The sequence below is a fragment of the Canis aureus genome, chromosome X (genome assembly GCF_053574225.1).
Source record: "Canis aureus isolate CA01 chromosome X, VMU_Caureus_v.1.0, whole genome shotgun sequence".
NCBI lineage: Eukaryota > Metazoa > Chordata > Mammalia > Carnivora > Canidae > Canis > Canis aureus.
Genome location: NC_135649.1, coordinates 81366724 through 81381252, shown reverse-complemented (window position 1 = coordinate 81381252; position 14529 = coordinate 81366724). Strand labels below are relative to the sequence as shown.

The 14529-nt window shown below is 42.3% G+C and overlaps 1 protein-coding gene across 1 annotated transcript in view; it reads right to left on the bottom strand.

Annotated features, from left to right (window-relative positions):
- DGKK (diacylglycerol kinase kappa) overlaps positions 1 to 14529 on the bottom strand; it is a 66136-nt gene that overhangs the window by 9857 nt on the left and 41750 nt on the right. The window contains exons 10-16 of the mRNA XM_077889895.1: positions 11925 to 12021; positions 11543 to 11650; positions 10785 to 10898; positions 10309 to 10443; positions 8991 to 9151; positions 8309 to 8450; positions 6824 to 6910 (exon numbers count right to left, since the gene is read on the bottom strand). Coding sequence (XP_077746021.1) covers positions 6824 to 6910; positions 8309 to 8450; positions 8991 to 9151; positions 10309 to 10443; positions 10785 to 10898; positions 11543 to 11650; positions 11925 to 12021 — 844 coding nt within the window. The remainder of the gene's footprint in view (positions 1 to 6823; positions 6911 to 8308; positions 8451 to 8990; positions 9152 to 10308; positions 10444 to 10784; positions 10899 to 11542; positions 11651 to 11924; positions 12022 to 14529) is intronic.

Below are 14529 nucleotides of genomic sequence, written 5' to 3'. Positions count from 1 at the left end.
GGAATGCAACAGTGAGAAGAGTTCGCGCTTCTATCAAGGTAGGAAGACGGGGGGGAAAAGAAATAAAGAAACAAAGGCCTCCAAGGGGGAGGGGCCCCGCGAGGAGCCAGGCTGAGGCCGGGACGAGTGTCCCCAGGACAGGAGAGCCCCGTCCCGGAGACGCAGGAGCTGCACCGACCTTCCCGGGCGCAAAGGGGCTCGCAGGGAGTTGGAGCAGGACCCAGGAGGGAGGGGATGCCCTCGGGCTCCCCGGGACAGTAACAGAGCAACTGCGCGCCCAGGAGAGTGCGCCGAGCTCCCTAAGGGCTGCAGCGCGCTCGGCGGGACCCGGCGGGACCCGGAGCAGCTCGGGGGGCTCGGGCGGCGGCTCCGCGGAGGGGGCTGCACGGCCCCGGGAGCAGCTCGGCCGGGCTCGGGCAGAGGAAGAGGCTCCGTGCGGAGGGGCCTGCGCGGTTCCAGGAGCAGCTCGGAGGGGCTCGGGCGGCGGCTCCCCGGAGGGGGTTGCGCGGCCCGGGAGCGCGAATCCACCAGCGCAGGCCCCGGAGCACAGGGCGCCGGGACACAGCCCAGGATCCCGCCTCCCCCGGGACAGGCAGAGGCCGGGAGGGCCCAGGACAGCAAGGACGCTCCTGCCCCGAGCTGAGCAGATCAGCGGCCCCGCCCGGAGCCTCCAGGCCCTGCAGACGGAGTTCCTGCCGGAGCTGAATCCAGGTTTCCAGAGCTGGCCCGCCACTGGGGCTGTTCCTCCTGCGGCCTCACGGGGCAAACAACCCCCACTGAGCCCTGCACCAGGCAGGGGCACAGCAGCTCCCCCAACTGCTAACACCTGAAAATCAGCACAGCAGGCCCCTCCCCCAGAACACCAGCTAGACTGACAACTTCCAGGAGAAGCCAAGGGACTTAAAGAACACAGAATCAGAAGATACTCCCTGGTGGTTCTTTTTGTTTTGTTTTGTTTTGTTTTTTTGTTTTGTTTTGCTTTTTGATTTGTTTCCTCCCCCACCCCCCCTTTTTTTTCTCCTTTCTTTTTCTTTCTCTTTTTCTTCTTTTTTTTTCTTTCGTTTTTTCTCTTCCCTTTTTTTTCTTTTTCTCTTTTCTTTCCTTCTTTCTCTCCTTTTTCTCTTTTTCCCAATACAACTTGCTTTTGGCCACTCTGCACTGAGCAAAATGACTAGAAGGAAAACCTCACCTCAAAAGAAAGAATCAGAAACAGTCCTCTCTCCCACAGAGTTACAAAATCTGGATTACAATTCAATGTCAGAAAGCCAATTCAGAAGCACTATTATACAGCTACTGGTGGCTCTAGAAAAAAGTATAAAGGACTCAAGAGACTTCATGACTGCAGAATTTAGAGCTAATCAGGCAGAAATTAAAAATCAATTGAATGAGATGCAATCCAAACTAGAAGTCCTAACGACGAGGGTTAACGAGGTGGAAGAACGAGTGAGTGACATAGAAGACAAGTTGATAGCAAAGAGGGAAACTGAGGAAAAAAGAGACAAACAATTAAAAGACCATGAAGATAGATTAAGGGAAATAAACGACAGCCTGAGAAAGAAAAACCTACGTTTAATTGGGGTTCCCGAGGGCGCCGAAAGGGACAGAGGGCCAGAATATGTATTTGAACAAATCATAGCTGAAAACTTTCCTAATCTGGGAAGGGAAACGGGCATTCAGATCCAGGAAATAGAGAGATCCCCCCCTCAAATCAATAAAATCCGTTCAACACCTCGACATCTAATAGTGAAGCTTGCAAATTACAAAGATAAAGATCCTTAAAGCAGCAAGAGACAAGAAATCCCTGACTTTTATGGGGAGGAGTATTAGGGTAACAGCAGACCTCTCCACAGAGACCTGGCAGGCCAGAAAGGGCTGGCAGGATATATTCAGGGTCCTAAATGAGAAGAACATGCAACCAAGAATACTTTATCCAGCAAGGCTCTCATTCAAAATGGAAGGAGAGATAAAGAGCTTCCAAGACAGGCAGCAACTAAAAGAATATGTGACCTCCAAACCAGCTCTGCAAGAAATTTTAAGGGGGACTCTTAAAATTCCCCTTTAAGAAGAAGTTCAGTGGAACAGTCCACAAAAACAAAGACTGAATAGATATCATGATGACACTAAACTCATATCTCTCAATAGTAACTCTGAATGTGAACGGGCTTAATGACCCCATCAAAAGGCACAGGGTTTCAGACTGGATAAAAAAGCAGGACCCATCTATTTGCTGTCTACAAGAGACTCATTTTAGACAGAAGGACACCTACAGCCTGAAAATAAAAGGTTGGAGAACCATTTACCATTCGAATGGTCCTCAAAAGAAAGCAGGGGTAGCCATCCTTATATCAGATAAACTAAAATTTACCCCAAAGACTGTAGTGAGAGATGAAGAGGGACACTATATCATACTTAAAGGATCTATTCAACAAGAGGACTTAACAATCCTCAATATATATGCTCCGAATGTGGGAGCTGCCAAATATATCAATCAATTATTAACCAAAGTGAAGAAATACTTAGATAATAATACACTTATACTTGGTGACTTCAATCTAGCTCTTTCTATACTCGATAGGTCTTCTAAGCACAACATCTCCAAAGAAACGAGAGCTTTAAATGATACACTGGACCAGATGGATTTCACAGATATCTACAGAACTTTACATCCAAACTCAACTGAATACACATTCTTCTCAAGCGCACATGGAACTTTCTCCAGAATAGACCACATATTGGGACACAAATCGGGTCTGAACCGATACCAAAGGATTGGGATTGTCCCCTGCATATTCTCGGACCATAATGCCTTGAAATTAGAACTAAATCACAACAAGAAGTTTGGAAGGACCTCAAACACGTGGAGGTTAAGGACCATCCTGCTAAAAGATAAAAGGGTCAACCAGGAAATTAAGGAAGAATTAAAAAGATTCATGGAAACTAATGAGAATGAAGATACAACCGTTCAAAATCTTTGGGATGCAGCAAAAGCAGTCCTAAGGGGGAAATACATCGCAATACAAGCATCCATTCAAAAACTGGAAAGAACTCAAATACAAAAGCTAACCTTACACATAAAGGAGCTAGAGAAAAAACAGCAAATAGATCCTACACCCAAGAGAAGAAGGGAGTTAATAAAGATTCGAGCAGAACTCAACGAAATCGAGACCAGAAGAACTGTGGAACAGATCAACAGAACCAGGAGTTGGTTCTTTGAAAGAATTAATAAGATAGATAAACCATTAGCCAGCCTTATTAAAAAGAAGAGAGAGAAGACTCAAATTAATAAAATCATGAATGAGAAAGGAGAGATCACTACCAACACCAAGGAAATACAAACGATTTTAAAAACATATTATGAACAGCTATACGCCAATAAATTAGGCAATCTAGAAGAAATGGACGCATTCCTGGAAAGCCACAAACTACCAAAACTGGAACAGGAAGAAATAGAAAACCTGAACAGGCCAATAACCAGGGAGGAAATTGAAGCAGTCATCAAAAACCTCCCAAGACACAAGAGTCCAGGGCCAGATGGCTTCCCAGGGGAATTTTATCAAACGTTTAAAGAAGAAATCATACCTAGTCTCCTAAAGCTGTTTGGAAAGATAGAAAGAGATGGAGTACTTCCAAATTCGTTCTATGAAGCCAGCATCACCTTAATTCCAAAGCCAGACAAAGACCCACCAAAAAGGAGAATTACAGACCAATATCCCTGATGAACATGGATGCAAAAATTCTCAACAAGATACTGGCCAATAGGATCCAACAGTACATTAAGAAAATTATTCACCGTGACCAAGTAGGATTTATCCCTGGGACACAAGGCTGGTTCAACACCCGTAAAACAATCAATGTGATTCATCATATCAGCAAGAGAAAAACCAAGAACCATATGATCCTCTCATTGGATGCAGAGAAAGCATTTGACAAAATACAGCATCCATTCCTGATCAAAACTCTTCAGAGTGTAGGGATAGAGGGAACATTCCTCGACATCTTAAAAGCCATCTATGAAAAGCCCACAGCAAATATCATTCTCAATGGGGAAGCACTAGGAGCCTTTCCCCTAAGATCAGGAACAAGACAGGGATGTCCACTCTCACCACTGCTGTTCAACATAGTACTGGAAGTCCTAGCCTCAGCAATCAGACAACAAAAAGACATTAAAGGCATTCAAATTGGCAAAGAAGAAGTCAAACTCTCCCTCTTCGCCGATGACATGATACTCTACATAGAAAACCCAAAAGTCTCCACCCCAAGATTGCTAGAACTCATACAGCAATTCGGTAGCGTGGCAGGATACAAAATCAATGCCCAGAAGTCAGTGGCATTTCTATACACTAACAATGAGACTGAAGAAAGAGAAATTAAGGAGTCAATCCCATTTACAATTGCACCCAAAAGCATAAGATACCTAGGAATAAACCTAACCAAAGATGTAAAGGATCTATACCCTCAAAACTATAGAACACTTCTGAAAGAAATTGAGGAAGACACAAAGAGATGGAAAAATATTCCATGCTCATGGATTGGCAGAATTAATATTGTGAAAATGTCAATGTTACCCAGGGCAATATACACGTTTAATGCAATCCCTATCAAAATACCATGGACTTTCTTCAGAGAGTTAGAACAAATTATTTTAAGATTTGTGTGGAATCAGAAAAGACCCCGAATAGCCAGGGGAATTTTAAAAAAGAAAAGCATATCTGGGGGCATCACAATGCCAGATTTCAGGTTGTACTACAAAGCTGTGGTCATCAAGACAGTGTGGTACTGGCACAAAAACAGACACATAGATCAGTGGAACAGAATAGAGAATCCAGAATTGGACCCTGAACTTTATGGGCAACTAATATTCGATAAAGGAGGAAAGACTATCCATTGGAAGAAAGGCAGTCTCTTCAATAAATGGTGCTGGGAAAATTGGACATCCACATGCAGAAGAATGAAACTAGACCACTCTCTTTCACCATACACCAAGATAAACTCAAAATGGATGAAAGATCTAAATGTGAGACAAGATTCCATCAAAATCCTAGAGAAGAACACAGGCAACACCCTTTTTGAACTCGGCCATAGTAACTTCTTGCAAGATACATCCACGAAGGCAAAAGAAACAAAAGCAAAAATGAACTATTGGGACTTCATCAAGATAAGAAGCTTTTGCACAGCAAAGGATACAGTCAACAAAACTCAAAGACAACCTACAGAATGGGAGAAGATATTTGCAAATGACATATCAGATAAAGGGCTAGTTTCCAAGATCTATAAAGAACTTATTAAACTCAACACCAAAGAAACAAACAATCCAATCATGAAATGGGCAAAAGACATGAACAGAAATCTCACAGAGGAAGACATAGACATGGCCAACATGCATATGAGAAAATGTTCTGCATCACTTGCCATCAGGGAAATACAAATCAAAACTACAATGAGATACCACCTCACACCAGTGAGAATGGGGCAAATTAACAAGGCAGGAAACAACAAATGTTGGAGAGGATGCGGAGAAAAGGGAACCCTCTTACACTGTTGGTGGGAATGTGAACTGGTGCAGCCACTCTGGAAAACTGTGTGGAGGTTCCTCAAACAGTTAAAAATATACCTGCCCTACGACCCAGCAATTGCACTGTTGGGGATTTACCCCAAAGATACAAATGCAATGAAACGCTGGGACACCTGCACCCCGATGTTTATAGCAGCAATGGCCACGATAGCCAAACTGTGGAAGGAGCCTCGGTGTCCAACGAAAGATGAATGGATAAAGAAGATGTGATTTATGTATACAATGGAATGTTACTCAGCTATTAGAAATGACAAATACCCACCATTTGCTTCAACGTGGATGGAACTGGAGGGTATTATGCTGAGTGAAGTAAGTCAGTCGGAGAAGGACAAACATTATATGTTCTCATTCATTTGGGGAATATAAATAATAGTGAAAGGGAATATAAGGGAAGGGAGAAGAAATGTGTGGGAAATATCAGAAAGGGAGACAGAACGTAAAGACTGCTAACTCTGGGAAACGAACTAGGGGTTGTAGAAGGGGAGGAGGGCGGGGGGTGGGAGTGAATGGGTGACGGGCACTGGGTGTTATTCTGTATGTTAGTAAATTGAACACCAATAAAAAATAAATTAAAAAAAAAAAGATGGAGGATTGGAGTAATGCATCTACAAGCCAAGGAACACCAAAGATTGCCAGAAAGTCACCAGAAGCTAGGAAAGGGCAAGGAAGGATTTGCCTACAGGTTTCAGAGGGAATATAGCCCTGCTGACACATTGATTTCAGGATTCTGGCCTCCAAAACTGTGAGATAATAAATTTCTATTGTTTAAGTTACCCAGGTTTCAGTACTTTGGTACAGCAGCCTTAGGAAATGAATACAGTTAGTCTGTGGCAGATTGGGAATTTAAACCCAGAGCTTCCTATTACTGTCTTCCCACGTGGTGACAGAGGTATATGGAAACTTGAGAGAAATGGAGTGGCTCAAAAGAGCTCACCCCTTTCTATTGAACCTGTGTTAGGTATGATGAGAAGACCTTACTTTTGATTGGGCTGGTCTGGATCCAGGAGACATTTGCCAAAGGAGAGGGGAGAGATTTTCTTCAAGGATATCATACTCACTATGAATTAGCATAACCTGTGAATTGATACAATCAATGACAACTCTGGGTGAGGATGACACAGCAGGCACTGCCAGGTAAGCACCTGGCCAAAATGCTCCTACATGTCTTCCAACACCCTAGAACCAAGCATTGACCATGACCATCTTCAAATGGAATATTTTGCCCTCCCTCATTCAACCCCCTCCACTCACCAAGTTTTCATCCAGGAAAGCTTTAGTGTCATCGTAGAGCCCTTTAAGACTAAATGTAACATCTACTGCATCATTTCTGCTTAGAGTCTGAGAGAAGAAAGGAGAAGGAAGGAAGGGAAAGGACAAAGACAGAGGAGTTGTTGGTTAGTAAGCATGCAGCTGTCTTCTCTGTAGGAAGGTAGGAGCAGGCTAGTAGGATATGGCTATAGGTGAAAAAGTAATATTCAAAATATAGCACAAATATTACAGCAGGACATCAACCAGTCAGAACTGACAGAACCAGAGCTGTCAACTACTGGTATAGTTGTATTGGTGTGTCCTGTGAAGTGGTTGGCACACCTTGGCATTTGGTACCATTGATTGACTGGTGTGGATATAGTGAAATAGGAAATATGTAAACCAGAGAGTAAATCTGAGTCTACTTGTTGCTGCTACACTAAAACCACCTTTCCCATTGTAGGTGGGGTTAGGCCCAACCATCTCTTTTTAAAACTCCAGGTTTTTTTTTTTTTTCATATTATATTACATTTTATTTATTTTTTTTAATTTTTTTTATTTATTTTTTATTGGTGTTCAATTTACTAACATACAGAATAACCCCCAGTGCCCGTCACCCATTCACTCCCACCCCCCGCCCTCCTCCCCTTCTACCACCCCTAGTTCGTTTCCCAGAGTTAGCAGTCTTTACGTTCTGTCTCCCTTTCTGATATTTCCCACACATTTCTTCTCCCTTCCCTTATATTCCCTTTCACTATTATTTATATTCCCCAAATGAATGAGAACATATAATGTTTGTCCTTCTCCGACTGACTTACTTCACTCAGCATAATACCCTCCAGTTCCATCCACGTTGAAGCAAATGGTGGGTATTTGTCATTTCTAATAGCTGATTGAGCTTCAGGCCTCCACCAACTAAGTCTGGTTGAAAATAAATAAGCAAACTACTTTTTAGGAGGCCCTGATCCTATATGTGGCCCTTTTGTATTTTGTATTGTTTACTTAGCACTACAGTTACTTTTTAAAAAGAATGACTTCAATCTTCTGGCAGTGGGTAAAGTCATGGGATGGCACATCAAATATCCTCATCTGGACTTTTCCCTTAGGAGGGAAACCAAGGCAGCCTAGAGCTCAGGTTTCAATGGCAAGTGTCACATTAATAGGTTATATAGGGATCCACATGGGATGAGAATGTGCCAATGCCAAGTTTCTCTCCATCCATTGGCTATTTCTCCTGAGGCCAGTGTAGCTACCAGGAAGAGGGCTAGCTCTCACACTGATGAAATCTGCCATGGGATTTCCCCAGTAACCACTCTAAACCTGTAACAAGTCAAGGTATACTTGCTTTCCCTTCTACTTTATTGATCAGTTTCCTGTCATATCATTTGTCCAGTTTATCCACCCAGCCTCTGGCTCACTTTTCTTCACTTTCTTCCCCTTTCCTTTTTGGTTTGACTCCTTCTCTTCATTTTCCCTTTCCTTTCTTACCTCTTGGGGAGTGCAGGAAGCTGCACCTGCCTCACTGCCACTGTCTTGGCTGTAAAACATATCATTCAGGATGTTAGCACTGGCATTCACAGAATCCATGAGAACAGACACATGCTGGTGGACCTTGCTCAGGTCAGTAAGTCTGTAATAAAACAAGAACAGATAAATGGGTCTGGAAATTATAAATAAAACTTCTGGCCTGCGGTGCTGGTGAGAGTTGAGATGAAAGTAGAAATGAGAACCCTGGGTAGTTCTGGCCCAACTATGCCAGAAAATGTTTCTGCTTTTCTCTAGGTATTTGTCTTTACCCATCCTTATCTCTGCTGATTTAGATACTGGGTGCTTTGGGAGAGTGGGAGGCCAGGCTAGAGAAGGGAAGCTGACTTTGAGAACTCGGAGGCCCTTTTGATATTTAAGGGCAAGGAAAAATAGTCCTATTGGGTCTGGGGCAGGAGATCAAAGTTCATCTCTGAGGCTAAAAAGGAAGAGGTTCAAACTGGCTTATTGCTGAGCACAAAGACTATTTCCTGCCTGGATTGTCAGGGTCCCCGTCAATCTTCAGAGTTCTGGAAAAGACTCCTTTCTGAGGCCACGCTCTCTAGCAGCCAATAGACACAAGTTAGTTCCTTCTCCCTATCTGTTCTTCGGATTTCCAGCCCTGTATCTGGGCCAGTCCACTTACCTGCTAATGAGGTTTTCTGCAAGTCGAGCTAAGTGCTTCATCTGGGCATACTCCTCATCAGAGAGGCTATCCTGAAATTCCTGGGAGTCCAGCTGGGGTTGAGAGGCAGCTTGAATTTCACTATGCTTGCACTCCCACATTTTCATTGAGTTCTCAAAGTCCTGAAAATGAAGATAGTGGCAGATCCTGATGATCACTATAGCTAAGAAGGTACGTGACAGATTTGTTTATAAGTCTGATATTTGTGGGTATAGAGGGTAAACAAGAAAGAGAATCCCATCCACTCTTCTATATACTCATCTACACACCTCCACATCTATCCTTTATTTTATTCACTATCCCTTTCCTACTAGGCACTGTTAATTGTTGTTGTTACTGTGCTGCATCTTGGGACCACATGCTTCAGTCAGATAGATGTTCACCTTCCAGAAGCTCCTATATGAGGGCATCATAATCATAAGACAATGAAGTACCTTCCATACTCCTTTCTTTGCCAAATCTAGGCCAAATGTGATGGATTATAGGGCCAGATATAACTAGTTTAATTTTGAATTGTTCTGTCATTTACTGGTTGCGTGATCTCTAGCACACATTATTTAACCTCTCTGGTTTTCATTTCCCTCACCTGTAAATCAGGAATGAGAGTATCTATCTCATAGGATTGTTGGGAGGACCTACTTGAGAGAGTACATGTGCCCAGCACAAAATAGGCAGTTTGTAAACTAGACTTCCCATCCCTCACTATTGCTCTTTCTATGGACTATTCACAGGTCAGTCTGTTCACAGGTCAGAAAGCCTCCAGGCACTGAACATCTGATCAATAATGGCTTCTTTCTACCTTTAGATGATTTAACTGAAGTGGGTGACATTTGTAAATGCAGCATTTTAAACTTTAGAGGCACTTAAAGACCATATTCAATGAAGAATCTCTTGTTAAAGGAGATTTCTCCATAGCTACTTGAGGCCTTTAGCTCTCTGTTCAGTGGGAGGAGCAGAACAACTTTGTCTAAAATCAAAGGAGAAAGCTCCTTGTCTCACTCTATTGGACAGTGGTTTGCAGATGTTAGTATATAGCAGAATGTCTCAGAGAACGTATTTACAAATGCAATACCCAGGAACTACCCATCCCCATTCTGATTCACTGAGTCTGGTGTGAGGCCCAGGGATATGCATTTCTAATAAGCATCCAAGGTGACTCTGATATAACTGGCATGCAGACCTCCCTTTGAATAATTCTGCTTGACTGGATGCATTCAATACTCAAATGACAGCTGTAGATGAGACAATGTAGGAGGAAGGTGAGACTTTCCTTTCTTACCCGATCTCTTGTCAACATTTGGGCAGCATTCTTATATCTAATCTTGATAAGGCCGGGCCTCTGAACCCAGGCCTCCCCATCCACCTGCACTGGAATACCTTCTTCACCATCAATGGTTATCATCACCTCACGGCACTACCAGACAAGAGGAGGGAGAGTGGGGGAGAAAAGTGAGGCAACTACTACAGATCAATCTGATAATCCCACAATAATGGCCTTAATGTGTATCTGAAGCAGGACTGGCAGAGATGTGAATCAGATTATCTCAGTAGACAACACTTGTTTCCTATAGGCTTTTTGCTCCTTTTGGTCCCCACTACCTCTGTCTCCAACCTTAGCCAGCACCTTACCACCCACCAGATAGCCTCCCTCTACCGTGGCACTCTTACATCTAGTTAATTTGTGGGACTACTCCACATTCTGGGTTGTAGCCACAAAGCCCAGCCTTTACTGGTGCCCATCTGACCCTTGCCTACCTGGGCAATACGATGATGATGCAGGTTAATGATACGGGACATTGCCATTTGTGCAGAACCAAAGATAGCCACTACCTCCAGCTTCCCATCATCTATTGCAGGAGCCTCATATTCCTGAGGAGGAAAAACTGTGTCACATATCCCACCCTTGAGAAACCATTCCCTGTCTATCACAATAACTTATGCTTTGAAGGCTCCTGGTGAAAATTTTTCTAGTTCATGAAGAGTGGAAAAACTACATATTAAAAGGGAAAAGATGAAATAAGGAAGCCACTCTGGGAAAAGGGCACTGAGATCACAATTCTCTGCCCCTTTTGAGATCTCAACTGTTAGCTGGTTCCTTCCTGTCCAATCTAGCATCATAAATTCCCAAGGCCAGTCCCATTGGCCTCATGACCTTCTTGGGTGAGCTCAGAGGAAAGAGGTGATGGCCAATTTCCCAGAAGGTTTTATTGACAGAGCTCCTTGGAGAAATGAAAAACCTTTTAAGGATTTTTCAGGTCTGACAAGTAGAAAATTCAAAGTCCAGGCAGCACCTAAGATTTGATCTGATATTAAGGCCTTTGGTTGATTCTTGTGCTCTGGAATGGCAATTTCCCTAAAAGACTCTGATCACATAGCTGAGCTAATAAAGGTTCTCAGTCTTTCTCCTATTCCCCCCGTTGTCTACTTCCTACACCATTCAGTCCAGCTACCCTTTCAGAGAGACCTTGAGGGGTCAAGCCTTTTTCCTTCCCTGTTCCTTGTTCCATACTCACTGTGGTTGCTGTATTACTTCCCCAAAAGTTGACACCTCCAGCATAGCTGGTAATGTTGAGCACTACAATGCCTTGAAGGTTTGGCAAGGAGATGGCTTCTCCATCACACTGAAAGAAAAGAGTAGTTCTCATTGGTTAGCCCTTCAGATACCAATGTGAAGGGACACTTACAGAGATGGGGAAAGGACTCTGTCTTCTCTTCATGCTACCGTTTTCTTATCCATAAAATGAAAATCTATCTTTATGCCTTTCTCCCATAAGTGGTGAGGGAAAATCAGAGTTAAAGCTTGGGAAGAACCAAAGATATGCTGAAAGTTGATTCCCAAAGTAATGAGATTTTCTTTCTCCACACCCAGGAAGTATTGCCCCCTTTTCCACTCACCTCCAGGTGTACTCGTTCTTCCAGTTTCCTATAAGAGCGCTGGAAAAGTTCCTTGCTTCCAAGAAGGCCATACCACATCTTGTTCTTAAGGCGGCTACTATAGGGAGATAAGAGTAGAGAAAGGTAGTCAGAGGGTGAATAATACAAAGATAAATGAATGAAGAAAAGCAAGAGGAGACACCATTTTATACCTCAAGTGCCTTCCTTTTTAAAAAAGGGTTTTTTAAAATTCCAGTATAAGAAATAGTGAAAGGGATTATAAGAGAAAGGAAGGAAAATGAGTGGGAAAAATTAGGGGTGTGTGTGACAAAACATGAGACTCCTAACCCTGGAAAATGAACAAAGGGTAGTGGAAGGGGAGATGGAGGATGGGGTAACTGGGTGATGGGCACTAAGGAAGGCACTTGATGGGATGAGCACTGGGTGTTATACTATATGTTGGCAAGTCGAACTTCAAAAAAAAATTCTAGTATAGTTAACATGCAGTGTTATATTAGTTTCAGGTATACAATATAGAGATTTAACAATTCTATACATTACTCAGTGCTCATTGTGACAGGTGTACTCTTTTTTTTCTTTTTTTTTCTTTTTTTTTCAAGTGTACTCTTTAATCCCTATCACCTATTATATCCATCACTCAACCACCTCCCCTCTGGTAACCATTAATTTGTTCTCTATACTTAAGAGTCTGTTTTTTGGTTTGTCTATTTTTTCTTTGTTCATTTGTTTTGTTTCTTAAATTCCACATATGAGCGAAATCATATGGTATTTGCCTTTCCCCGATTGGCTTAGTATTATAATCTTATATATAAGATTAGTATTATAATCTCTGGATCCAACCATGTTGTTGCAAAGGCAAGATTTCATTATCTTTCATGGCTGAGTAATATGTCATTGTATATATGGAATACCATTATCCATTCATCTATAGATGGACACTTGGGTTGCTTCCATATCTTGGCTATTATAAATAATGCTGCATTAAACATAGGGGTACACATATCTTTTCAAATTAGTGTTCTCATTTTCTTTGAGTAAATAGGCAGAATGAAATTGCTAGATTATATGGTGATTCTATTTTTAATTTTTTGAGGAAACTCCATATTGTTTTTCACAGTGGTTGCATCAATTTGCTTTCCTAACAGTAAAAGAGGGTTCCCCTTTCTTCATATCCTTGCCAACACTTGTTTCTTGGGTTTTTGATTGTAGCTATTCTCCTAAGTGTGAGGCAGTAGCTCATTGACATTTTGATTTACATTTCCCTGATGATTAATGATATTGAACATCTTTTCATGTATCTGTTGGCCATCTGTATGTCATCTTTGAATAAATGTCTCTTCACATCTTCTGACCATTTAAATTAGATTATTTATTTTTCTGGTGTTGAGCTGCATAAATTCTTTATATAATTCGGATAGTAACCCTTTTTTACAGACAAAAATGAATACTTTTATTAACTATTATCCTATAAGTACATCCAGGCTGATCAATTCATAACACTTTTTAAAAAAAAGTGTTTATTGGAGTTCAAATTGCCAACATATTGCATAACACCCAGTGCTCATCCCACCAAATGCCCCTCTCAGGGCCCATCACCCAGTCACCCCAACCCCCTGCCCACCTCCCCTTCCACTACCCCTTGTTCACTTCCCAGAGTTAGGTGTCTCAAAAGTTTTGTCACCCTCACTGATACTTTCACACATTTTCTCTCCTTTTCCTTTATTCCCTTTCACTAATTTTTATATTCCCCAAATGAATGAGACCATAAAATGTTTGTCCTTTTTTGATTGACTTATTTCACTCAGCATAATATCCTCCAGGTCCCTCCGCGTTGAAGCAAATGGTGGGTATTTGTCCTTTCTAATGGCTGAGTAATATTCCATTGTATACATAGACCACATTTTCTTTATCCATTCATCTTTCAATGGACACCGAGGCTCCTTCCACAGTTTGGCTATTGTGGACATTGCTGCTATAAACATTGGGTGCAGGTGTCCTGGTGTTTCACTGCATCTGTATCTTTGAGGTAAATTCCCAGCAGTGCAAATGCTGGGTAGTGGGGCAGATCTATTTTTAACACTGTGAGGAATCTCCACACAGTTTTCCAGAGTGGCTGCACCAGTTCACATTCCCACCAACAGTGTAAGAGGGTTCCCCTGTCTCCACATCCTCTCCAACATCTGTTCTTTCCTGTCTTGTTAATGTTCACCATTCTCACTGGTGTGAGGTGGTATCTCATTGTGGTTTTGATTTGGATTTCCCTGATGGCCAGTGATGCGGAACATTTTCTCATCTGCTTTTTGGCCATGACTATGTCTTCCTCTGTGAAATTTCTGTTCATGTCTTTTGCCCATTTCATGATTGGATTGTTTGTTTCTTTGGTGTTGAGTTTAATAAGTTCTTTATAGATCTTGGATAGTAAGAACTAAAGTATCAGATACTTTATCTGATAGGTCATTTGCAAATATCTTCTCCCATTCTGTAGGTTGTCTTTTAGTTTTGTTGACTGTTTCTTTGGCTGTGCAGAAGCTTCTTATCCTGATCTAGTCCAAATAATTCATTTTTGCTTTTGTTTCTCTTGCCTTGATGGATGTATCTCACAAGA